The 26,137-nt window shown below is 34.2% G+C and overlaps 4 protein-coding genes across 6 annotated transcripts; 2 read left to right on the forward strand and 2 right to left on the reverse strand.

Annotated features, from left to right (window-relative positions):
• Positions 1 to 28: 28 nt before the first annotated feature.
• Positions 29 to 1,997, forward strand: OSCP1 (Organic solute carrier partner 1). The gene is made up of 4 exons (XM_014362644.2): positions 29 to 286; positions 660 to 979; positions 1,054 to 1,331; positions 1,455 to 1,997. Exons 1-4 carry the CDS (start codon positions 175 to 177, stop codon positions 1,855 to 1,857), a joined length of 1,113 nt encoding a protein of 370 aa, XP_014218130.2. The 5' UTR covers positions 29 to 174; the 3' UTR covers positions 1,858 to 1,997.
• Positions 1,939 to 3,674, reverse strand: LOC106646634 (enoyl-[acyl-carrier-protein] reductase, mitochondrial). The gene is made up of 5 exons (XM_014362713.2): positions 3,293 to 3,674; positions 2,972 to 3,208; positions 2,689 to 2,910; positions 2,382 to 2,612; positions 1,939 to 2,312 (listed from the first exon to the last, which is right to left on the reverse strand). Exons 1-5 carry the CDS (start codon positions 3,470 to 3,472, stop codon positions 2,085 to 2,087), a joined length of 1,098 nt encoding a protein of 365 aa, XP_014218199.2. The 5' UTR covers positions 3,473 to 3,674; the 3' UTR covers positions 1,939 to 2,084.
• Positions 3,675 to 10,348: 6,674 nt separating this feature from the next.
• Sara (Smad anchor for receptor activation) lies at positions 10,349 to 18,950 on the reverse strand. Of its 2 annotated transcripts, none has more exons than XM_089597259.1 (15): positions 17,980 to 18,950; positions 15,773 to 17,890; positions 15,486 to 15,709; positions 15,289 to 15,388; positions 15,135 to 15,208; positions 14,500 to 14,617; positions 13,951 to 14,166; positions 13,749 to 13,871; positions 13,500 to 13,664; positions 13,246 to 13,405; positions 12,759 to 13,174; positions 12,436 to 12,679; positions 12,240 to 12,360; positions 12,006 to 12,170; positions 10,349 to 11,916 (listed from the first exon to the last, which is right to left on the reverse strand). In XM_089597259.1, exons 1-15 carry the CDS (start codon positions 18,038 to 18,040, stop codon positions 11,755 to 11,757), a joined length of 4,467 nt encoding a protein of 1,488 aa, XP_089453385.1. In that variant the 5' UTR covers positions 18,041 to 18,950; the 3' UTR covers positions 10,349 to 11,754. The 2 variants fall into 2 exon arrangements, with proteins under 2 accessions (XP_089453385.1, XP_089453384.1); XM_089597258.1 differs by having other exon boundaries at positions 14,500 to 14,677.
• Positions 18,951 to 20,078: 1,128 nt separating this feature from the next.
• Positions 20,079 to 23,843, forward strand: LOC106646600 (ankyrin repeat domain-containing protein 13C). 2 transcript variants are annotated; one of them, XM_014362664.2, is made up of 9 exons: positions 20,079 to 20,976; positions 21,070 to 21,111; positions 21,194 to 21,298; positions 21,388 to 21,519; positions 21,601 to 21,812; positions 21,878 to 22,009; positions 22,085 to 22,246; positions 22,335 to 22,735; positions 22,939 to 23,006. In XM_014362664.2, the coding sequence occupies exons 1-9, from the start codon at positions 20,856 to 20,858 to the stop codon at positions 22,994 to 22,996; spliced, it is 1,365 nt and encodes a 454-aa protein (XP_014218150.1). In that variant the 5' UTR covers positions 20,079 to 20,855; the 3' UTR covers positions 22,997 to 23,006. The 2 variants fall into 2 exon arrangements, with proteins under 2 accessions (XP_014218150.1, XP_089453374.1); XM_089597248.1 differs by lacking the exon at positions 22,939 to 23,006 and adding an exon at positions 23,394 to 23,843 and having other exon boundaries at positions 20,082 to 20,976; positions 21,601 to 21,800.
• Positions 23,844 to 26,137: the final 2,294 nt, after the last annotated feature.

The raw sequence follows: 26,137 nt of genomic DNA on the forward strand, positions 1-26,137 counted from the left end.
ACTTGCGCAGTTAACGAAGAAGCCAAGTGGTGCGGTCGTTATGGAAACGAACCCGGCAACAATCGAGAAAGCTTTACATTCTTCCGAGGAAAACAAGTGCCTCTACAAGTGTTGAAACCATATACTTTTTGTATACTGGAGTAGGAAAAACGAGAATTTCCCAAATAAAACGATATGATTTATTGCGCCACGCCTATCCTATACCTGAACATGGGAGGAGAGATGCTGTATGTGCTGCAGCAGAGATTGCAAGCGCAGAAGATCAGTCCCGAAAAAACGACTCAAGGCTAGTATATTGTTTATTACTACCAAGAAAAGTTTCGATCTCGAGATGATTTTGTTTTTATGATACACCGCGTTCTATTTATGTATTTTACGACCCAAATAATGCCGAAACGGAAACGGGCAAACGTTTTATTGCGACCCCGGATGCTCACATTATATTTTATTATGTCCTTAACGTGAATGCTAATGCATCACAGCCAAATAGCCCACGCTCTTGTGGCGTGTTCACGATCATCCAATTTTTTGCACATATATTACATTTGTTTTTACCAACAATCAAACAAATAGAATCGGTATAACGTAGGTGGAAAACTAAAGTTTCGACATAATTCTCAAAGTAAAGTTTAAAAAAAAAATGTTAACAATAATCGCAGTGATAAACGACGTGACGGGCGCCCTGCTGAATCCAAAGCAATTGGAGGTAGTGTTCGATCGAGGGCCTCTGATGAGGCTGGCGTGGCTGCGAACGAGCCTCGAACGCGTCGCTCTCTGCTCGATAATGAAGCTCGACGACAATAGCAGCAACAAATTGTTCGACCTCATGATCATGATGGTGAAGTACCAGTTGGCCACGGCCACGGGGCCTCGTGAAGTCATACTCTCGACTCTGAACCACCTCGACGCCATACGCGACATGGTCATGGACAAGAAGCTGCGCGGTTACGTTGACAATGCCCATCGGTACATCGTCGAGGTCAGTTGGCAATCGTATTTCGAAGCTGTTTCGATCAGACATAATATACATTACAAAAATTTAATTAATTTCAGACTTACGGTGGTATGACCTACAAGGAGATTTGGAGTATAAGGGACGATTGCCTGACGGAGATCCAGAGCCACTGCGTTCGCGTTTCGATGCTTTTGAAGCTTGGCATGCAAAACGAGGACACGAGCTTCAATCGGCTCATCCAGAGGTACAACGAAAAGTACCAGGAGCGCCGCGAGGTGCTGGAGAATTTCAAGCTGCTCGACTACTCCGAAGACGAGAACGTCATGGGCTCGCTGTCCTTTTGCGGCAATCGCGTTACTCTGTTGGGGAGGAACATGTAAGTTCTCATAATTATTGAATCAAAAGTCAACTCTGATTGTGAGCCATATGGCTTTCACGCTGAAGTGTTTTTTTTTTCAAATTTTAATCGTCACGTACGGTGTTTTTTTTTTCTCATCAGCTACTCACCAACTTTCGGTCTCGTGCCCAACAGTAGGCTGACCCGCAGCTTGCACCATGATCACCATCATCCGATTGTGGAGGTGAGCAACAAATCGATGAGGCAAGAGATCGAAACACTAGCCAAGCAGCTCGGCAAGGAGGACACGCCTCCCATGCGACCCTTCAGCTTGAAATTGTTTGGACACGATGACAGAGCTGCAATGGATTGCTGCACTCCCGACGAATCGGCCGTTGATTCGTCCAACAAGGATGAGGATGGGAACCTGGTGAGCAAGGCGACTCGGGACATCGAAGCTTACAGGACGAATCTGATCACGAGTATCGATACCGACTTCGCGGACGTAGAGCAGTCGCCCAGACCTCAGGAAATGGATATTATGAACATGTTGGATGCTGTGTGATTTTGCTTGTAAATGTATTACCTATTGAATCGTCACCCACTTGTTTAACGTTTCATAAAATTTATTCAATTTTTCAAAGTTTATAGTAATTTATGGTTGGTTCTTAGCTTTAAGAAAATTATAACGTTGTTATTTACTAAAATAGTTGTTCAGACTTTATATTCCTTAATAAAATGTATACACTATTTTGTATAAAAAATAATAATAATAATAATAATTTTTACACATTAACCCGTCAAGTCTAAAATGTATTTTGCATTGCTTTGTCCACCGGGTTTAAGAGCATTTACAACTGCCTCCTTGTAATTACAAAAAGAAACTAGTTGATGCGGTGGGGCTTTCAGTTCTTTATTTATGAACAGTTGCTGAAGCTCATCAAGCATTTTATGGCGTTCCTCAGAGTTGGCATTTTTATTGGTCCATGTGGTCATCCAGAAGCCCTTGAAGCTAAGGTTCTGCATCAAAATAAAATGTTTTTATCAAGAAATACTTGCAACTTAAACTAAAAAGTTCTTGGTTTATACTTTGAAGATCAAAGAGGAAGCTGGCACAGTCAAAGGCTCTCTGGACATTGCTCCGTAAGTCACCATGATACCACCGTGATCTAAATGTCTTTGAACCTCTGAAGCATTTTTGCCACATACACAGTTCAAGGCTAGTTGGGGCTTTGGTAATGTTTTGCTCTTGAACAAGGTGGTCGTTCTCAACTCTTCTTCAGTCATGACAACATTAGCGCCCAAATCTAACAGTTGGTTCTAAAACAGAAAACGTTTTAGAGTTGGCAAAAAATAACAACAACACAGCCAAATTCTAATAATTACCAGTATTTACCTTCAACTCTTGGACGTCTGGTCTATTTCTAATAATATTTACACTCTTTAAACCCCATATCCTACACAGTTGGATAACAAAAAGTCCAACTGCAGAATTACCACCGTTCTGAATAACAGTATCACCTGGCTTTAAAGGTACAAAGTCCTTTAACATTCTGTAAGCTGTGCAGGGATTGACATTAAGCATACTGGCTGTTATGGTATCAAGATTGTTGTTTATCTATGAAAATAATACAAAATCAAACAGTGTAATTGAATAGTTGTGAAATAAAATAACTTACCTTGTACATATCTTGAGATTTGTATAGAGCATGAGTTCTCCACGTTCCTTTATTGGCTCCATTGGGAACCACTTTATCCCCAACACAAAAATTGTTTGTATTCGTTCCAACAGCAACAATTTCACCCACACCTTCGTTACCAGGTACAGCAGGTAAAGGTGGCTTGCTTGGATATTTTCCCTGTATAGTGTTGATATCAGCTGGGTTCACAGGTGCATAAAGCCATTTTACAACAACCTGTCAAACAATCAACGAGTTAACTATATTTAAATAAATATCATCATAAGCTTGAAAAGAGTAATGGTAAGTTTGTTTCGTTACTTCATTTTCTTGTGGAGCTGTAAGACTCTCTGTAGTAATTTGTAAAACATCTGCTGGTTCTCCATACTCTTTGTACAACAACGATTTGGCACATTCTGAGCTTGACATTAGTCTCGAACCACAATAAAACGTTTTGCGTAAATTATTTACCACCAGCACACTCACTTTTAGGATTTGCATATTGTTTTAATAAACAAAAATTGTAAAAATAAACTGACCGGGTTACTCACAATTGAACACGACTAAGTACGAAATTTCTTTGATCTTACTCAATTTTCACTGATATTTTGGAGTTTGATCTGTTTGATCGTTTAATTTAATGTAAATTATGGGGATCAGCGCCACGTAGCGTTATTTTTCTTCTCAACTTTTTTTTCAAAAAGTCGGCCCCAAACGCCCAAACCATATATAATAATATAATTAATCATTACAATTAGTACAAGTTGACGCTAAGGTGTAAGATGTACGTTAAGTTATGTGTAGTAATTATAGTATCACTACTAAGAGTACTAAGTCGTGCCACATATGGTCGATTTTATTAAACCATATAAGTACAATATGTATGCTTTTGGAGGTCAATTTACAGGTAAAAGACATATTGTAAACTTGCCGCAAGTAGCCTAAAAAATGTCAACTATTTATCGTCTATTTATAAGATTATTTGCGGCTGGTTTGTAATTACTAAAGTGACTTTGCCGTAAATGGCAATAATTATTTGGATCAGCGCCATCTAGCGGTCTTTATTTTTTGGCCAAAAGTGGCTCCCAAAATTCTGAACCAGAGCAATCAGAAAAAGAGCTATTTAGTCAACCATAAACCAGCCGCAACTCTTGATGAAGCTATGAAATCAAAAAACAAAAATACATGTGTTTTTGGCGGCAAGTTAACAATCTATTTTCTACCAAAAAATCTACCTCCTATGTATTTATACCTTTGAAGATAAATTTTCGAGCATAAGATAGATTGTTAAAGTGCCGCCAAAAACACATGTATTCTTATTTTTTGATTTTATAGCTTTGTTATAAGTTGCGGCTGGTTTATAATTGACTAAATAGCTCTTTTTCTGATTGCTCTGGTTCAGAATTTTGGGAGCCACTTTTGGCCAAAAAATAAAGACCGCTAGATGGCGCTGATCCAAATAATTATTGCTATTTACAGTAAAGTCACTTTATTAATTATAAACCAGCCGCAACTGATCTTATGAATACAAAATAATAAGTTAACATTGTTTGTGCTGTTTGCGGCAAGTTTACAACTCATCTTTTACCTGAAAATTGATCCTGAAAAGTATAAATATTCCATTTATTTTACATGGCTTATAGAATCTACCATATTTACAAAATTACAATACTTTAGACCTTTTATCATTAACTCGCGGAAGCACAGCCCTTGAACCTTATAGTTTAAATATACAATTAAATTATATAATATGTACATACCAAGATTTGTGTTACAGAAATCTTGTACAACGATTAAATAGACACGTAAAGTAATCAGTCGAAAAGAGAGACAACTGAAGAAAAAAGGCTTAAAAAAGAAGTTCAGTCACACAAGAAGAGTCTCCTAAAAATGGAGCATTGGATCTCACCTAATCAGAGAAGGTTGGGTTCTTTGTTTATTTATAATACTTCAAAATTACTTCTCTGTAATAAATGTATTTTTTATTTAGTGAGATCCAATGCTCCATTCTTAGGAGACTCTTAGTGTGACTGTGCATCTTTTTTTCAGTCCTTTTTTCTTCAGTTGTCTATTCTAGACTGATTAATTCACGTATATATTCTACTGTTTTTGATGCCAGTTGAGACTTTTAACTTGTGTGTTATCAACCTTTGTTATAGTAATATTAAAACCTCACAACATGAATGTGTGATATATTGCAGAGGAACATATATCATATGTACATAAGAAAAAAAATATTACAGATTTCAGCGATTCGAAGTTTTTTAATCCAACATGGACCATTACAACATTTTTGAGGATTAATCAAAATGAATTTATTACATAAAACAACTTCTTAACTTTTAATATTTGAAATTCTTTAACAGTGTACACAAAAGGTCATTTTAATTAAAAAATTAATCAAGGTAGGATGGGAAGAATCTGCTTCTGCAGACTTACAATAAGATTTCAAAGATGCTTGTATAATCATCATCAATTATTTATTAAATGTAAAGCAGATAAAGCTCTATGTTTGATTAACAAATTTTCTTCATTATCCAAATAAACACAAATCCTTAGCATGAAATTATGAATTTTCACATTCTTTAAATCTGAAACAACTCTGATTAGGTGAGATCCAATGCTCAATTTTTAGGAGATTCTTCCTGTGTGACTGAACTTCTTTTTTAAGCCTTTTTTCTTCAGTTGTCTCTTTTCGACTGATTACTTTACGTATCTATTTAATCGTTGTTCAAGATTTCTGTAACACAAATCTTGGTATGTACATATTATATAAGTTAATTGTATATTTAAACTATAAAGTTCAAGGGCTGTGCTTCCGCGAGTTAATGATAAAAGGTCTAAAGTATTTTAATTTTGTAAATATGGTAGATTTTATAAGCCATGTAAGATAAATGGAATATTTATACTTTTCAGGGTCAATTTACAGGTAAAAGACATATTGTAAACTTGCCGCAAGTAGCCTAAAAAATGTCAACTATTTATCGTCTATTTATAAGATTATTTGCGGCTGGTTTGTAATTATTAAAGTGACTTTGCCGTAAATGGCAATAATTATTTGGATCAGCGCCATCTAGCGGTCTTTATTTTTTGGCCAAAAGTGGCTCCCAAAATTCTGAACCAGAGCAATCAGAAAAAGAGCTATTTAGTCAATTATAAACCAGCCGCAACTCTTGATGAAGCTATAAAATCAAAAAATAAGAATACATGTGTTTTTGGCGGCACTTTAACAATCTATCTTATGCTCAAAAATTTATCTTCAAAGGTATAAATACATAGGAGGTCGATTTTTTGGTAGAAAATAGATTGTTAACTTGCCGCCAAAAACACATGTATTCTTATTTTTTGATTTCATAGCTTCATCAAGAGTTGCGGCTGGTTTATAATTGACTAAATAGCTCTTTTTCTGATTGCTCTGGTTCAGAATTTTGGGAGCCACTTTTGGCCAAAAAATAAAGACCGCTAGATGGCGCTGATCCAAATAATTATTGCCATTTACGGCAAAGTCACTTTAATAATTACAAACCAGCCGCAAATAATCTTATAAATAGACGATAAATAGTTGACATTTTTTAGGCTACTTGCGGCAAGTTTACAATATGTCTTTTACCTGTAAATTGACCCTGAAAAGTATAAATATTCCATTTATCTTACATGGCTTATAAAATCTACCATATTTACAAAATTAAAATACTTTAGACCTTTTATCATTAACTCGCGGAAGCACAGCCCTTGAACTTTATAGTTTAAATATACAATTAACTTATATAATATGTACATACCAAGATTTGTGTTACAGAAATCTTGAACAACGATTAAATAGATACGTAAAGTAATCAGTCGAAAAGAGACAACTGAAGAAAAAAGGCTTAAAAAAGAAGTTCAGTCACACAGGAAGAATCTCCTAAAAATTGAGCATTGGATCTCACCTAATCAGAGTTGTTTCAGATTTAAAGAATGTGAAAATTCATAATTTCATGCTAAGGATTTGTGTTTATTTGGATAATGAAGAAAATTTGTTAATCAAACATAGAGCTTTATCTGCTTTACATTTAATAAATAATTGATGATGATTATACAAGCATCTTTGAAATCTTATTGTAAGTCTGCAGAAGCAGATTCTTCCCATCCTACCTTGATTAATTTTTTAATTAAAATGACCTTTTGTGTACACTGTTAAAGAATTTCAAATATTAAAAGTTAAGAAGTTGTTTTATGTAATAAATTCATTTTGATTAATCCTCAAAAATGTTGTAATGGTCCATGTTGGATTAAAAAACTTCGAATCGCTGAAATCTGTAATATTTTTTTTCTTATGTACATATGATATATGTTCCTCTGCAATATATCACACATTCATGTTGTGAGGTTTTAATATTACTATAACAAAGGTTGATAACACACAAGTTAAAAGTCTCAACTGGCATCAAAAACAGTAGAATATATACGTGAATTAATCAGTCTAGAATAGACAACTGAAGAAAAAAGGACTGAAAAAAAGATGCACAGTCACACTAAGAGTCTCCTAAGAATGGAGCATTGGATCTCACTAAATAAAAAATACATTTATTACAGAGAAGTAATTTTGAAGTATTATAAATAAACAAAGAACCCAACCTTCTCTGATTAGGTGAGATCCAATGCTCCATTTTTAGGAGACTCTTCTTGTGTGACTGAACTTCTTTTTTAAGCCTTTTTTCTTCAGTTGTCTCTCTTTTCGACTGATTACTTTACGTGTCTATTTAATCGTTGTACAAGATTTCTGTAACACAAATCTTGGTATGTACATATTATATAATTTAATTGTATATTTAAACTATAAGGTTCAAGGGCTGTGCTTCCGCGAGTTAATGATAAAAGGTCTAAAGTATTGTAATTTTGTAAATATGGTAGATTCTATAAGCCATGTAAAATAAATGGAATATTTATACTTTTCAGGATCAATTTTCAGGTAAAAGATGAGTTGTAAACTTGCCGCAAACAGCACAAACAATGTTAACTTATTATTTTGTATTCATAAGATCAGTTGCGGCTGGTTTATAATTAATAAAGTGACTTTACTGTAAATAGCAATAATTATTTGGATCAGCGCCATCTAGCGGTCTTTATTTTTTGGCCAAAAGTGGCTCCCAAAATTCTGAACCAGAGCAATCAGAAAAAGAGCTATTTAGTCAACCATAAACCAGCCGCAACTCTTGATGGAGCTATGAAATCAAAAAATAAGAATACATGTGTTTTTGGCGGCAAGTTAACAATCTATTTTCTACCAAAAAATCGACCTCCTATGTATTTATACCTTTGAAGATAAATTTTCGAGCATAAGATAGATTGTTAAAGTGCCGCCAAAAACACATGTATTCTTATTTTTTGATTTTATAGCTTCATCAAGAGTTGCGGCTGGTTTATAATTGACTAAATAGCTCTTTTTCTGATTGCTCTGGTTCAGAATTTTGGGAGCCACTTTTGGCCAAAAAATAAAGACCGCTAGATGGCGCTGATCCAAATAATTATTGCCATTTACGGCAAAGTCACTTTATAGTAATTACAAACCAGCCGCAAATAATCTTATAAATAGACGATAAATAGTTGACATTTTTTAGGCTACTTGCGGCAAGTTTACAATATGTCTTTTACCTGTAAATTGACCCTGAAAAGTATAAATATTCCATTTATCTTACATGGCTTATAAAATCTACCATATTTACAAAATTAAAATACTTTAGACCTTTTATCATTAACTCGCGGAAGCACAGCCCTTGAACCTTATAGTTTAAATATACAATTAAATTATATAATATGTACATACCAAGATTTGTGTTACAGAAATCTTGAACAACGATTAAATAGATACGTAAAGTAATCAGTCGAAAAGAGACAACTGAAGAAAAAAGGCTTAAAAAAGAAGTTCAGTCACACAGGAAGAGTCTCCTAAAAATGGAGCATTGGATCTCACCTAATCAGAGTTGTTTCAGATTTAAAGAATGTGAAAATTCATAATTTTATGCTAAGGATTTGTGTTTATTTGGATAATGTAGAAAATGCTATTTGCTTTGTCTATGCTATTTGCGGCAAGTTTACAACTTATTTTTTACCTGAAAATCGACCTCCAAAAGTATACATATTCTACTTATATGGTTTAATAAAATCGACCATATGTGGCACAACTTAGTACTCTTAGTAGTGATACTATAATTACTACACAATTACACATAACTTAACGTACATCTTACACCTTACACCGTGCTCTCTTTACGAGAATGATAAAATCAGAGGCTGTAGGTATTGTATTGTATTATTTGTATTCCGCAAATGTTGCCAGCAGTTAAGTTACGTATAGGTCGTTGTAACGCCGCATGTCAATAAACTGCGAAATTTTGGGTGGCATGGGAGGATGGGATTAAAAACAGCAAAAAATTTCGAAGTTTGTTGACATGCAGAACCCACCGACAGTTTAAAGCACCCTCATCGACTGTCTGCATGGTAAGTATGGTAGGCAAAAAATTCGGCTTAGGATTTTGGGAATTGGGGCCGACTTTTTGAAAAAAGTTGAGAAGAAAAATATCACTAGATGAAGCTGATGCAAGTAACTTACATTTTTTAATTTTTTTCATTTGTATACTAACTCCGAAATACTAGGTATTTGTAAAAATTGACTCATAAGTATATCCCTTATAACGGAGTTTAATACGTAAAAAGCCAATTCAATAATTGCAACTAGAACTAGATCATTGATTTCATTCTCTTAAATAATATATTATTGTATAGTCATATATTCACACACAAATTGCAATTGGCGAATCTTACTTACAGAACGAACAACCCTGTGCGAACATGTGTTACTAAAATAGATTTTCAATAAAAATGTTGATTTGGACTTTTTAAAAAATTGTGTTGGAATTTTTTTTCCATCAAGCATTTAAAAAGCTTTTTTAGAATTATATTTTAAGTTAAGCAGTAGATTTCATATTCGTTTTTTATTAATGATTCGCACAGAGTTTATTTTCATTTTGTAAATATTGCAACTTTATTTTAGTACAACTTGCTAAGTATTAATAGATGAACAAAACATTTTTCATTGTTGACATGACGGGAAATTGAAATTATAAATCTGCATGTTGAGATTCGGCAGTGACTCGAAAGGCGAAAGCGTATCGCAGTAAGTTACTTAGGTATCCATATCTTGGTGAAGAATGTTGATACATTATCTCAGTTTAGTTCAGAAATGATCTTTAGTATTTGTTTTATCACCACTATAAAACCTGGTACATTATGTACGTAGTTATTCTCTTAAAATGTGTGAAAACCTTAGTTAGAACTAATGATATAAAATTCAACAATTTATTCTTAAACATATATACAATTTATTTACTTTCCGCTTGTAGTCTACATGTTCATTATGCAATTGTAAATTAACTCGACTATACATTGAAATTTTATATTTGTACATAAAAAACTTATTTTAGAGTAATTCAAACAATAGTATATCGTGTGATTTGTATATATTTACAATTTATTTACTGTTTATTTACATTATTCATTTTAAAATGTGATTTTGGATCGTGTGGAATATGGGCACAAAATTGCCATTCAAGTGCAAAAGTATTCAGTTCCAAAAATCAATATTTTTAAGCACAAATAAAAACATTTGTTTGCTGTTATTACGCTTTGAAATAAATGTAAATAAAACAAATAATCAGATACAATTTTTCGACGTAGATGTGTATATATATATATAGATATATGTATGTATATATAAATTCGATATAATACGAACTACCTCACGTGAGTTAAATTCAAGTCGTTAGACATTTAATAAGAGAATTTACAAGAAAGAAAACTATTTTGCAAGAGTAACATGATATATTTGTAATATATAAGCTTTTAAGCATTAAGTAACAATATAAAACATTTTTCATTCCAACAATCATCAATAACAATGTTAATAATTAGGCTGACTTCACTTTAGTAAAAATGTTATGTGATGTCGCTAAGCAATTACACAAAATTAATCTTGAACCTCAGTCAAACAATAAAAAATATTTATCGAGTTATTAGTTTTTATAATGCTGCAATCGTTTTTAAAAATCTTCTGATTTATAAAGCAGTGAATAAAGTTGTATCAATGACCAAAATTTATACAATAATAAATTTTTGCAATGCTTTAAAAAAATCTTGAATTGATGTTTTTCATGCTAAGTTTGACAAAATATACACTAAGCAGATTTTTTAATAATAGTTCCAAATAGTTATAATTTTTAAATTCAACAATTTTTTTAAACAAATCATTTGAAACACAAGAAAAATTTTCTGCTCATCTTTGGCAATTAAAATCTGAAAATTTGTGTATAGAGTTACCATAAATGATTATCAATGAATCAACTACACCTTAATTAATTGTTTTGTGATGAAAATAAAAATAGTACCGTACCAAATTATTAATTTACACATATATTGCGACACTTACCTCCACGTGTATAAAGTTCAATTAGTCACATCAAAATGATTGCATTGTTCTACATTTTTTGCAGCATATAGCACTAAGTTAAATTTTAGAAATAATGTCGAAAAACATGAAATTTAATTATCAATGCATAAACATTAACATTAAGGGTTTGCTGTGTTTTGGTTCATCATCGTAGAAAAAATAAGAACATTAGAGTTTTAGTATAAAATTGGGCGATTTTGATTAACGATTAATTGTATATTAAAAAATTATCTTAAAAATTTAGATTCAGCACTTCTCGAACAAGAAGCTATTAAGAAAAAAAAAGAGCTTCAGCGTGTTAAACATCAGTCTCTAGTACATAAAATACTAGTTCCAGTACAGTATGCGTATCCTCACAGCCTTGTACAGCTTTCTGTAAGACCTGTATAAGTTCGTTATCTAAGCTTTTCATATAAATAGGTGGTAAGCGCGTGCCTTCACTTCCTGCTTCATATCCAACCTGGATTTAATACAGAAAACCAAACGTGGGAGAAAATCAAACAATTTTTCATTACTCCGTTGCATCAAGATGTTATACAAATAACTTACGTTATCAGGATGAATTGTGGTTCGCACAGCGATTTTCGTAAGCCCAGCAGCTGCCAATAAATCTAGCAACTTAACAAGAGCTGCACAAGTAGCTCGAGCTATGCTTTCTGATAATTTATTTATATCCACTGGATAATGCATGCCAAATGGTTGATCATCATCAGACTAACGCACGAGATATTTATTAGTAAGAAAAGTATATAAAACAAATTTTGTGACAAGGGATCACATTACCTTTATTATAAACACTTCAGTCCAGCGTATGAACCTACTTGTGCCCGCAAAGTTAATTCCATTATGTACTCTAATAGATGGAATTCCATCCATGGGTTTGCTGTCAATGGGACTTTTAACTCTAAAATAAATCAAAGACTTATTTTACTACGAAAGAAAAAAAGAGAGAAAATGGTTATTTCATCAAAGCACTAACCCCAAGTTGAACTGCATATCATTTTCGACCCATGTAATATTAACAATCTCATCAGGTTCAGGAGCACCCTGACGACCACAGCCAATGGTAAAATCTTGCATATTTTTAAGCGCAGCTTTCAAAGCTTCCATTTTTTCTGGCATTATCTGAACCATCAAGCCATCTTCTAATATATTTGAGTTTGCAGAAAGGCCCATAGAAGATTTTAAAGCACCATTAATTACAATGAAACTTGCACCAGTCACTGAAAAGTCAATTTGTTATGTTTTGTACAGACGATTTAAAGATTCATAACAAAATTTGAAAAATGTTAAACCATCTACCTTTTCTAGGTTTATTTTGTATATTTATCGCCTGAGTTTGATAAGTGCTCTCATCTTCCAAGTTTGTTTGCATGCAAACTAAATGTGAATCGGCCTCAATGCTAAAATTCGATGCAAAAGCTAAAACGTGGTCGTTCGAGTTGTTTAGACCTTTGATAACCTGATTAAATCGATTCTTCGGGAATCTAACTTGAGTAGTTCTGTCTTGCATATGTATAGTCAAGCCTTGAACTTTAGGTAACGTGTAGGCATAATTACGAAAATCAGCCAACACTTTCATTATGGTGTGGCCGATTTCAAAATACACTGCATCTCTAAATCGAACAGAGATAAGCGGACAAGGGTAGTAACGATACTCAGCACCTAAACGCAAGACCAGCCGAAGTGGAAAAACTTTTGCCCAAGGAGTTTCCCATCTATGAATTTAGATTCATATTTTTTATTATTTTGCGCTTAATTTTTTACGTAAAATAAATGAATATCATACCTGTGTACTAAAAGGCCAACAAGAAACGGAGCTGGGGGTACAATCACTTTTTGTAGGCATTGCAAAGTTTGTCTTATGAAAAGGAAGCCTGCGTGTTCACGAGAACCAAGAAGATTTCCACTTTGATGTATCGACATACCGTATTCGGATATTGTATTTCCTAAAATGGTGTTCAAGATTTTAGGAACAATATTTTTCAAAAATTTGCGAAATAAGTATGTTATAAATTTTATTCAAGGTAATGACTATCTTACCTTTCGTGGCTTCGTGATAAATTTGATTAATGTGCAATAGTAAATCTTTCGGAAATTCCTTTTCATCCGGCATTGTTTCTACTAAAAAAATTACTTCGTCTTGAGCGACGCAAGCTAATCCTTTCGAAGTTACGTTCCAACACGTTCTATTCGCGCAACAATTCACTACAATCAATTTTACGCTAATTAGTTATCTTTATTATTTCCTTAAAAACCAATTTCATCAAGCAACCCCTCCCTCCAACTTACGATTAATTATTTTTACATAGGCATACAGATTGCGATTAATTGCAAACATGACGGGTGGCTCGCATTCGTTTTTCAAGGAGTTGTAAAGACCGTCAACGTCAGTGATTTCATGATAAGTAACCTCTGGAAAATTAAAATTTCAAGAATTGAAGTTTTTTTTCTTCGGATGTTAACAGAGAAAAAAAAAATATCGGGTACTGACGTCCTTTGTGTATAATGACAGTCGGAGGTAGTGCGGCAGAATCCTGGGGTATATAACTATCGGTGACGGGATCGAGGGGAGGGCGATTTTGTTTTTTACTGGCTGCCGACGCCACGTAGCCCTGCACCGGACGTCTCGGTACCGCTTTGCGTGTCGACGGTGGCTTCCAGTCCCACGTAGTGTCGAGCTCTGTCAGGTCACAGCCAGGCCTTATTCCTGTGTTTTTATTATATGAAACGTGTGAAAACAAAACAAACGGGATATGGATCACAGGGCTCGAAGCATCCGCTGATGCGCTAGTGGAAGCTTCGAGGGGCCGAAATTAAAACAGTAATCTTGTGTGTCATAGGAAAGTGGATAAAACATTGAAACTCAAAAGAAAGATTCGAAACAATAATGGATTGCGTGCATGCAAGCGTGAGTGATGTGTGTACGTGTCTTATGAATATGCTTTTAAATGATTGTTCATAAATTCATAGTAAAATATGTCTAAAATTCTTTTTTTTTTTAAATAATTTTTCGGTACAATGACTGGCAACCAAAACTCACCATCGCTGAACATTACTGATTTCGGTCCCTCGGAACGCTGCTTCGTCGCACCTTCTCGTTTGAGAACTCCTACAGGCACCATCACTGTGGGAGGTGGTGGTGGCAAGCCACCTGCCAACTGTTGCAAAGGCGGTATTGTTGAACAGTACTCCATTGGATTGTTCGGATTAGGTCTCGCCTATAACCATTTGTCGAATACTCCAGAAATGGTGCGACTTTAATGGCACTCATCATTTGATTGATGATGCTTTATGTTACTGTGTTTGATCTTTGACTAATCTTTTAACGAGGCACCCACCATGCACAAATTTTTTTTATTTTTTTTTTCCAACAAAACTACTTTTACTTAATTGGATATCAACTTCCAAATTAGTATTTACATAATTTCAACAGTTTACTGTGTGCTGTGTTAATAGTCAAACAAATTAATTGTTATTAATCATGCACAAATTTTTTGTGACAATACTCATGCTCAATTTTTGATATTTAGGATCTTTTGGTATTCAACAAGTTGTCATGGGTACAGATCATACAAAGAAAATACATATGTCAATGTAATTTGAAAATGTGAGTACATTTTTCTTTCTTGATTATTAGGACATGAAGTACACAAATATGACGATGAAATAAAATACCTGTGGTGAATTTATGGTAGAAATATTGGTGTTTAAACAGCCTGCGTAATCACTTGACCCAGTGTCACTTTCAGCTAAAAATTTTTGATAAGTTTTGTTCATCCAGAAAATTTCAAACACGTATGATGGTAAGTATATTAATTAGATTTAAAACCTTTTGTTAAGAGTTGATGACATGGAATACACACTCTCGAATCTACATTGCTTTGATATTCTAGCCTATATCTCATATTGCAACACTTATGGCATAAGACCTTGAAACCAAAATTTGCGTCGAAATAAAAAATAAAAAAACAAATTGACTCCATATCAAAAAAACACAATGACAATGATTGTTATTACTATACCAACCTTGCCGCAAGCCCTGCAGTGATGCCTTCTTTTGTACACGGTAAACTTTGTGTTACACAACATACAGTTTGGTGCATCACCATCAGGTACCCAGAAGGGAGGTTGCTTTCCAAGTATAGAACCAGATTCCATTGAAGAGCTATCTGATACATCTGGGGATGGAGCTCTTCCGCTGTCCTTATCACCCTCTGCATCGGATGTTTCTTGATTATTATGCAGAGCCCCTTAGGAATAAAAATGGATGATTAATATCAAATATCAATCAACAAATAAAAAACTGTACGTACCTGCAGTAGAATTGTCAGACACGTTGATTGTAGAAACGACGTTCAAAGTTTGGGGTCTAGATGGCCTATGGGGATCGCTAGCACTGCTTTCGTCGCACGTCATATTGTTACCAGAACATTTTTGACTAGGCCTACTTCTGCTACCAATTTTGTCGTTGACATCTACATTTCTAGTAACTGAAAATCTCGATATAGTTTCTGTACTTCTAACGGGTGTCCCAGAATGAGTCGCTGATTTCTTATGATTCAAAGGCTTTGCGATATTTTGTTCTTTAGTTTCTAAATTTTTGTTATCCACATTTTCGAGCTGCGAAGTAAGAGCTTTAGCGCCATTCAAATCTATCTTTTCCTCTAAATTTAAATCCAAGCTCTGAGCATCCAATTTGCTCGGACCAGACTCTGTTTCGTTTGTAGTAGACACATAATTGCCGTCGTCCCAATCCTCAACTAAATCTTCATTTTTACTTTCATCGTTTTGGTTAATAGGATTTAGCGTTTGAGTGGGTTCTGTGTTGTCTGAACTTTTTCTTACTTTTTCGTGTATTAGTTTACTTTTAATTTTATTTTCGTTATCTCTAATTTGTGCGTTAAACTTACTTACATCGTGTAAATTATGCGCCGATTCTGAGCACGTTTCTTCATTACCACTTTCTTTGCTATAATCGATTACGGGAAATTTTTTCACCTTTTCTTGAAGATGCTCTTGAGGAACTTGGGGTAATTTGCCTATTGTGACAGATTCAAATATAGGAGCTTCATTGGCATCTTCGTCATCTCGTTGGACGGGCAACGATTTTGGCTTGACATTACTTTCTGCAACAGCGTCGATTTGAACATTTTCGTACAATGCTGCAACCTGTTCACTTGCTCTCTCTTCTGCTTCTAAATCTGCTAAATACTTGTTTAATTCTTCTTCGGACATGTCATCAATCGTAGTAAAACCAACAACTGATTTTGTATCTTGTTTCGGAATTTGTGAGTTATCTAATTGAATATTCTGGAAACCGAGTGTTGTACTTGCACCTAAACTTATAAATTGTGGCTCTTTCAAATTAAAGTGGTCAGTCGAATCGGAGCTAGTTTCTGTTCGTTCAACACTGTTATTTATGTAAAGTTGTTCATAAGCTCCACTATTATTAAATTGTGTATCTGAATTTGGAAAATTCACATTTTCATAGGTGTGTTTAAAGACAGAGCCTATTTTTCTAGCCTCATCAACTGCACTGCAGGCTTCTTGAGCTTTTGGAATATCTGTTCCAATATAAACATTTTCATAAACATGTTCTGGCTCATCCAGAATACTTTTTACCATTTGCTCTGGATTACTAAAAGCACTGGTGATTTTGTTACCAGCTGTCATCAGATCTGGAAAGTCCAAGTCTTGTTCTAATTTATTAGCTTGGGATTCTTTGAACTTGTCTGTGGAGTAGGGATCTATTTTAATGGGCAGCAAGATATTTTGGTAACTTGGAGACACAGAACTATTTCCTTTTTTATTTTCAAGCAGATCCTCCGTTTGGACTGTCAATAAATCATCTATCGAGCACTTTTTAACTACATCAACACTAGCCTTTGGAAAGTTGTTGACAAATGGATCAGCTACATCAATAAGCGCTTCATTTTGTCTAGAATCTTCCATTGTACTTGTCTTGCTTGGAATAGCGAAGTTAACCAAATTAGTGTTTGTGTCATGTACAAACTCGTTGAAGTTATTAAAAATATTGCCAACACTAGGCTTAACAACATTCAATAAAGATGATGATGACGCAGCTTCATTAACATCGATACAGAGGTTTTGTTGCAACTCATCGTTGTGCAGTCTATTGTGTGTGTAAAAATGATTGATGGAATCTAAATTGTCTATCAAGATATTCTGGTCAGAAGATACAGGGTTACTAATATTACTTGCTAGGCACTCTTGTTCCTCGAGAAGATTGACTTCTTTGGAATTGATGTCAATGCCCTCCAAAATTCCAGCGATTCCATCGTCACTGTTCACACCTTGCATAGGAACTTGACAAAATGCATTTGACATTCCATATTGCAAGGGTAGGCCACCAACTTGCAATGGAGCTGCATTACCAGAGACAGCAAGCGAAGGAGCTTGGTCTCCTCTGGCTGAAATAGATATCCAACAGAATTAGGTTGGTAAAAAATTAATTTGAAAAAAAAGTACACTTATTTAAAATTAGTAGTACCAATAATACCTTCATTAAAATCAAATTCACTGAGAACTTTGTTAACGTCAACAGAATATTGCTCCATCATGGGTAAAAGGGCCCGTAGAGATGGAGCTGAAGGAGGAAAGAAAAAGAGCAACAACAAGAATCAGGCAATAGCAACAACAGCGAGGAGTAGGAGGCAGCGCTTACTCCCTGAGCTGCTGCGGTACGACTGTCATTGAAGCTGGCCGAGCGTTGATTGAGCTCGTCACTGCATTTAGAAAAATATAAGAGGCTCTCCTCCTTGCAGGCAAATGGCAGCTGCTGCATCTGAGAGTTGCTTGCTCTTTGATTGAAGGAAGCACTGCATAAGTACCTATACGGTCGATCAAATAACATCAGCAGAAGTTGTCGTTGATGTTGCAGCAGTAGGATGCAGAAACGGAGCAAGAGCGTGTATAGATCTTATTTATACCTCGTGACATCAGCTGTGCGAGTTGTAAGTAGCTGATACAATATAACAAGCATGAAGGCTCTGCTCTGCTGCAGTTTTTTGACGTGCAGAGGATCGCTTCCTTATGATTTGGCTTTTGAAGACAATCCACTCGAAGTATCTGATATTCTGATATTTCTGATAACTCGCCGAAGCAACACAGGGAGCTCTCTTTTTATCTCTCTCTAGGGGTCTTTTGACTTTTGGCTTTGATTTGCCAGCTGACAAGTAAAACAAAACTCTTTAAGTCAGTAACAGTGCGTTTATCTCTACGGTACGCGTTGTGCCATTATAAAACTATATTTCATTTCATTAGTATATAAGTAAGTAGGTCTATTGTAAATTATGCGTCTTTTTTTTTTCTTTTTACACTCAGTTCTCACGTCCGCGCGTATTGCACTTTGTACACTTACTGGTAGAATGACGCGATGAGACTAAGACTTAAGACTACATAACGAACACAACCAAGTGGGCAAAAGTGTGTATCTATTATCACGGACAGATCACGGATATCAGGATATCACCATATCACGATCACGTCATGTATAGGTATACTATAGAGACAGCATTTAATACAAAAGGTTCGTTCAAGCCCCTTTTGGTTTGGTTCGGTTCTCTTAGCAAAGTATACCTGTATATAGCGAACCAAACATATTATCAGAACTGGTTCTGTATATATAGGTGTATTTTGTTAAGAGAACCGAACCGAACCAAAAGTGGCTTGAACAAATTAATCTATAAAGTGTCACACCTCACTCACTCAATAACTGAGAGCAGAGCACATGTTTACTTACACATATATTTTTATATGTGTCATTATCATTACATATCAGATATCACCACTTTCACTCTTTCACACTTCCCGACTCCCGACTATTGGGAATTGGGATCGGCCCCATAGCACTAGCGCCACTGTCCTAGGTTAATCTCCGCAAAGCGGCGAGTTTCAAAAATGGGGAGCGAAGGCTCGTGACTCTCAGCGCCACCAGCTTTTCTATCCTTACACATTGTGGCGTGACTCTGAAGTTTCGAGAGAAGGCTCTCTGAAGGGCCGATCATAATAAGTAGTTTTATTGCGAGTCCGATTCAATGATATAGGTATCGAATCAGAATGCTTGAATCACGGGAATCACTAAATTTTGTTACTTTGCCTGCAAGAGAGCTGTAAGCCCTGTGGAACGAATTGAAACAATTATCATTATCGTTTTTCCGACTTCATTCATTAGCAAATTAGCATACATTATACTCTTTATACAGCCTTTTTTAATTCTTTTTCGCACTATTTATCTTACCATTTTACGAGTTACACACAGCGTGGTTATCTTGAAGATTTCTCAAAGTGCCTACATCGTAAAGATAGAAATTAGTCAATCGCAAATTCACAAATGACAAATTGGGAAATTTTTTTTTTCAAAATACGTTAGTATCTACTTAAGTACTGCCACATCAGTAAAAAAAACACTTAAGTACAACGGCACAACGCACAATTTTACAAAGTTTCTGATTCTGATAACCCAAAAAGTCAACATATATACATGTGTACATATATGTACACAAATATATGTATATGCTTTCTTTATGCATGTGTCGATGTGTCGCGTATGTGCAATATGTGCATGTGTATAATATATGTATAACTGTATTACTGTATGTATAGTAAGTATATAGGACTATAGTGTTGTGTGCCATTGTGGCCAGTTCAGTTGTCAAACTGAAGAATAAAAACTGGGTCATAAGTACTTAACAAGCGAATATATTTCATATGTTCCCTTTTTCGATTTAGGTATAGTCAATTGTTATCGTTGCTAAAATAAGTTTATTTTTTGGAGTTATATATCTCTTGAAGTGGAAGCTCAAAATCTCCAGTTTTTTGGTTTAATGAGCTACATAATGAGCCTGTGCTAGCAGACAAGCGCGTCAACGTCAACTTGGAACTCGCGCCTATATACTCGCCTGTTTTACTTTGGACACATTTGTTGAAAGTCATTAGCTAAGTAGCAGAGTTCTAATGAGTTTTTAAAGAACCTCAATTGGATTGGTCCCGCACTCGAAAATCGTTGACTCAATCTCGGCTTTTGATAAGTATTTTGAACATACAATACGTTTATGTACCAAAAGTTGGATGAGTGTTGCAACCAATTTTGAGTTTTCATTGTGGAGCAGAGTAACAAAATGACTGACAACAAATCTGATAGAGCCACTACTGCCACGAGCAGAACATCGTGTTCCTGCCTTCTACTGTGAGCTTTTATTTTACTGTAACAATGACCTGCAACAGTGATAGTGATAGTAGTTACAGTTGCGACACAAACTTTACAATTCTGAGAAAAAAGTTTCATTGGAGGGGGTCGTTAATTTTTAAGCTACATTTTTCTTGCTGTGTATGATAAGCATACATCTCTAAACAGTAAAGTAGTAAGCAACAATCATGGCTGAGACTGAACCATATCCTGTTCATAAGTGTGTTTTCGAAGGGGACATTTCAATGTTGAATTCTTTGATTAAAACTAATAGTATGAGAAAGCAACTAACAGCCAAAGACAAGCAAGGTAATGTTACCTGATTAATTTCTTGTATATTTATTTTATTACTTTCCACGTGGTACTTGAATATTAATTTTTGTTTTAATACTTGCAATTTAGGAAATACTCCTTTACATTTGGCTGTTATGCTCGGAAAAAAAGGTTCACATTTCTTTTTCTACTTATTTTTTTCCATCATTTGGCAAATGATACTAATAATCAACTCATGTTTACAATGTCATAGAATGTATTCAAGTTTTATTGACTCATGGAGTACCTGTTAAGGTTAAAAATTTAGCTGGGTGGAGTCCTTTAGCAGAAGCAATCAGTTATGGAGACAGACAAACCAGTGAGTATCTGAAAAAGAATATTTAGTATTCTAATTGAGAACGGTTTTGTTATTTTATTATTATTATTATTATTTATTATTTTTTTTAGTATCATCTCTTGTTAGGAAACTCAAACAACAAGCAAGAGAACAAATGGAGGAGAGGAGACCGAATCTTGTAGCAGCTTTACGACAAATGGGTGATTTTTACATGGAATTGAAATGGGATTTTCAAAGTTGGGGTAAGTTTCATTTTTTCGTAGTATTTATTTATTAAGGCTTCAATAAAGTACATACTAAACATATTGTTATATTACCTACAGTGCCTCTAGTTTCAAGAATACTTCCATCTGATATTTGTAGAATTCACAAGAGTGGAGCCTCCATCAGAATGGACACAACTTTAGTGGATTTTAATGATATGAGATGGGAAAGGGGTGATATATCATTTATTTTTAATGGAGATCAAAAACCTAGTAAATCTTTAACGGTTTTGGATAATAAAGCTAAGCTTTATCAAAGAGTGAGATACGAGGTTGTTATCAGTTACTTACTTTTTGTTACCACTTGTCTTATATTATTAACTCATTTGTCATTTAGGAAACTGAACTCGAAATCGAGGATGAAGTGGATATTTTGATGTCTAGTGATATAATGGCTGCCCAAATGTCAACCAAAGGTATAACGTTCTCTAGAGCACAAACTGGATGGATCTTCAAGGAGGACAAAAAAGTATGTGTCTAATATAATTATAGCTGTAGGTATTTAACGACCAATATCAAAATAAATCATTTGATTTTTCCCAAGGAAATGGTTGGACCATTTAATGCTGATTTCTATCAAATCAATGGCATAGTACTAGAAAGTAGGAAAAGGAGAGAGCATTTGAGTGAAGAAGATCTACAAAAGAATAAAGCGATAATGGAATCTTTGACTAAAGGTTCGTCTCAAAGTTTTCAAAATGGAGAGGTGAGAAAATTATTTTTTCATGAGTGTTTTACAGCGGGTTTTACAACTTATGGGTGAACTGATTGTATAAATATGCAACGATTTTTAGCCTACTATAAGAAGGGCTTCATTGAATCCACCACCTGTGTCTAACATAACTTGGGAGGATTACATTTCTGCTCTACCTGGTCAATGTCCACTGTTGGGTAGGAACATAGTATACAAAGAAAGTAGCAAATCATTCAAAGCTGTTGTTGCAATGAGTCCTGACTTTCCTTTAACTGTCGAAATGTTGCTCAACGTTTTGGAAGTGGTTGCACCATTCAAACACTTCAACAAACTGCGAGAGTTTGTACTCATGAAATTGCCACCAGGTTTTCCTGTAAAAATTGATATTCCCATTCTCCCAACTGTCACGGCAAAGATCACATTTCAAGAATTTGCTTTTAAAAACGACATTGATCCAGAGTTGTTTCAAGTACCATCAGATTACTACGAAGATCCCATGAGGTAGGCCAAATTTCATTCTAAATTACATTGTTCAAAAAATAAATATATTCACGTGACTTTTAAATTTATAAGTGATTAAAAAAATTTTTTTTTCTATAACTAGTCATGGGCATTTTCAAGAGTGACCTTATTTAATCAACCATGTTTTAGAAAATTTCGCAAAATTCGTTTTTAAAATTTAGTTTTGTAAAAATAAATTTCAGATGTTATGGAGCATATTTGGATATGCTGATGGTCCTACATACTGTGTCGTCTGTTTGAAGATAAGATTCCAGGGAATTTCGATAGCTTTTATGAATTAACATCTAATGCTTTTTTTTATGTTTGTACTCATAGCTTTTTTGTACCTTTACACAAATTAATAACATTTTGATTACAAATTTTTTACATAACTACGGTGTTGACAATTTAACGAAATAAGTAATGGGAAGCTAAGCAATTTGTTTGTTTCTAATTGGTATTTAAAAATTGGATCCTTCAAACTAAAATGAATATTAAAATGATTTGGACTAAACGCTTAACAGACCCTTACAATGCCCTTATAATATTAACCAAAATAAAACACGTTAATCAAAGATATAATAAAAAATATATTGAGTTAATACCTTGGTGTAGGCATTGATGACTCGCTTGACTAATTTTTCATTTTTCCTTGCAGATTTCCAGACTTATGACGCTTCAATGTCCTAATAATAACAGAAGTCAATTGCACCAATTCGGGGTTGCTTTCTTTCATGAGAATGGGGATCAATCTCGTCGACATTTATTCGAGTCACCCTGTAATATTGAATATCACACAATGTTCACTCACTACGTTGCTATCACACCATTCTTTTTACTTTTAAAGATAATTAAGAAAAAAAAAAAAAAAAAAAAAAAAAAAAAAAAAAAAAAAAAAAAATCAGAATGATGTGTTATCTGTTAGTTGAAGAAAAATGACACAGCACTTTTGTATAAAGATTATTTATTAAGCTCTGTAAAAGACTGCTAATGTTTCTGTGCTCTTTGCCGTAATTACGTCAAAGTTTTTCTAAAAATTCTATTTACACAACTTAATGACCAACATAAAATATTTCATTATGTTAGAATTTAATTAAAGTCATTAAAAAAAAGCGTTTACTAAAACAAACTGTTAAAGTGTATAAAAAAATTGTATTCAATCCCATTCCATCAAATCCCATATTCCATTTACGTTGTAGTTGACAATATAAAATAGATTATTCAACTGACGTGATATATACATAATAAATTTTGTGATGCGTATTTGTAAGCTAATCAAAGCTATAGCAACGATTTATAACCAACTGGTGATAATACAGAGGAAAAAAAGCCAAAATAATCCGTTGATAACGTAACAGTGACTCAAGTTTTGTACAGAAATTGCTGCAATATATACTTACTTTCCTGGAAGAGAAAAGTGAAAAAGTAAATCACGCATATGATCACTGATCAAGATTAAGACAAAATTGCATCCACAGCGTATTAGCTTTATTCTGAGCTATTGATGTTATCCTCGTTTTCAAACTGGTAAGAAAACAACGATACTCACAAAAATTTTGAAAAATTATGAAAAACTTTGCACTAGACAAATTTTATGTCTCCATTTGGCTTTTCAAAAACGTCATCTACGTATATGGCGTATATGCATAATGAAACTGTAGAAATCTATTCAGCCGAGATTTCTGTTTGGTATATATGTACATAGGCTTGCAGCTGCAAACTTGGAGATAAGAAAAGCTATGGGGATTCTATGCACATCTTTTCGTTTTTCAAAAAAGTATGTATACATAGAGGTAAAAGAAAAAGAAATGAAAAGGGGGCCAAAAATTCTATACAATTGTGTTCTAGAATTTTTGAAATGACATATTAGAATGCAAATATTTTTCTTGGTTCAGTCGTCTCATTTTTTCTTATTTTATTAGATTTTTTTTTTAATACTAGCTGATCAATTTTTGCTCTCACTTGTTTCACATTGATAAACGGCTTAAATTTCATTGCCCCTTTCGAGTTGAATAAACATTTGACCTCTTTTTCATAGTAGTGGAACCGTAGAATATTTTCAATGGGTTTAAAGAGTCGAATTCTACCTGCGACTTGGATGTTTTTGATAAAAAAACGAATATTAAACTTTAACACAAAAGGATTTATCGAAAAATAAATTATACAAAGTTGTTTCCTTAAAAATAGGATTTTAATCAAAGTACTTATCATTTTAATCATATATTGAAAAAAAAAAAAAAAAACCAACTTATCTCCAAGTTTTACTTCCTCTAACGTTTACATAAGTTCGGATAAGTTGAGACAGCCGTTTTTCAAATCACAACGATTTTATAGTTAAAAATATTTCCATAAGTTATAAAATACGCAACCAAGTCACTACGAAAAAATAAATTTGATTAAAAAAATTTTCCTTACACCTAACTTTGCAGATCAAATTATGAAAACTTTTCTGATCGCTATAATCATTCATCATTAATCCAGTATATATAGAGAACTATTGAAAAATTGCCGATTCGATCGACAAAATTTTCCACGCTCCACAGCTTCAATGAAGATGCGGTTATTAATTTATAGTCGTGAAAAAAAAATTTTTTCGAAACCATTTGCTTTATCACTGCGGGCGAACAGAAGAAGAAGAAGAAAAAAAATGGTAAATCTATTTTGAAAATGTTGCTTTATTTACTTGCCGATCCGTGTGTTTAGAAACTTTTATCTATTTTTCTCTCGTTTTATCACCCTCCCCAGGCGATAAGAGAGACATTTTAAAACACGTTCGAAGAGAAAGAAAAAAAGGACAAAGGTCAAAGGTACGATAATCTAATAAAATAAACGAAGAATTTTAATGCGCAAATTACTAAATAAATCACGTGCGCGAAACTGTTGAAATCAATGACGGAAAGGGGGGGGGGGAAAAAAAAACGACGATGCCGTAATCTGAACAAAAATAATAAACCCTCAACGATAGCTGGCACTGTAACATTGTAGGTATACATACTTATATACATGCGTACTCGCAATACTTTATTTATAAAGTGTGTGGAAGATAAGTTGAAACGTTAATGCTTTCATTGTGCAAGGAAATCGCTATCGCTTTTGATTTACTTGTAATTTACGATGATATTTGGGTATATATTATATATATATATCACGTGCGGAGGGATATGTACTTAGCTTGCAACGAGAAAAACAGTGCGATTTCTCATTTACTTTTCCCGTCAACGGGCAGTAAAAAACTTTTTGGCGTTGGGCCTGAAATTTACGTAGCGTATGCAAATCAACGGGAAATCTACTAATACTTACTACGATTAATATCAATGTAACGCTTTCCGAACTCGAATCGCCGGAGAAACACACGCCCGCAGCATCCGGCAAGAAAAAGAGGTAGTTTGGCCAACTCGATTT

The sequence above is a fragment of the Copidosoma floridanum genome, unplaced genomic scaffold (genome assembly GCF_036245765.1).
Source record: "Copidosoma floridanum isolate Cflo_tuat_1 unplaced genomic scaffold, Cflo_Japanese_pri ptg000032l, whole genome shotgun sequence".
Classification (NCBI taxonomy): Eukaryota; Metazoa; Arthropoda; class Insecta; order Hymenoptera; family Encyrtidae; genus Copidosoma; species Copidosoma floridanum.

Excerpts from the sequence above, each read along its gene's own strand:
- OSCP1 (XM_014362644.2), top strand. The coding sequence starts at position 175 with ATGATTTATTGCGCCACGCCTATCCTATACCTGAACATGGGAGGAGAG. Across the intron at positions 287-659 it reads TCCCGAAAAAACGACTCAAG|TGATAAACGACGTGACGGGC; the intron begins GCTAGTATATTG and ends CAATAATCGCAG. Across the intron at positions 1,332-1,454 it reads ACTCTGTTGGGGAGGAACAT|CTACTCACCAACTTTCGGTC; the intron begins GTAAGTTCTCAT and ends TTTTCTCATCAG.
- LOC106646634 (XM_014362713.2), bottom strand. The coding sequence starts at position 3,472 with ATGCAAATCCTAAAAGTGAGTGTGCTGGTGGTAAATAATTTACGCAAA. Across the intron at positions 2,911-2,971 it reads AATCTCAAGATATGTACAAG|ATAAACAACAATCTTGATAC; the intron begins GTAAGTTATTTT and ends TTATTTTCATAG. Across the intron at positions 2,313-2,381 it reads CTTCCTCTTTGATCTTCAAA|AACCTTAGCTTCAAGGGCTT; the intron begins GTATAAACCAAG and ends ATTTTGATGCAG.
- Sara (XM_089597258.1), bottom strand. The coding sequence starts at position 18,040 with ATGATGGAGCAATATTCTGTTGACGTTAACAAAGTTCTCAGTGAATTT. Across the intron at positions 13,406-13,499 it reads TTATCACGAAGCCACGAAAG|GAAATACAATATCCGAATAC; the intron begins GTAAGATAGTCA and ends ACACCATTTTAG. Across the intron at positions 12,361-12,435 it reads GATATGCAGTTCAACTTGGG|AGTTAAAAGTCCCATTGACA; the intron begins GTTAGTGCTTTG and ends GATTTATTTTAG.
- LOC106646600 (XM_014362664.2), top strand. The coding sequence starts at position 20,856 with ATGGCTGAGACTGAACCATATCCTGTTCATAAGTGTGTTTTCGAAGGG. Across the intron at positions 20,977-21,069 it reads AACAGCCAAAGACAAGCAAG|GAAATACTCCTTTACATTTG; the intron begins GTAATGTTACCT and ends CTTGCAATTTAG. Across the intron at positions 22,010-22,084 it reads TCTTCAAGGAGGACAAAAAA|GAAATGGTTGGACCATTTAA; the intron begins GTATGTGTCTAA and ends ATTTTTCCCAAG.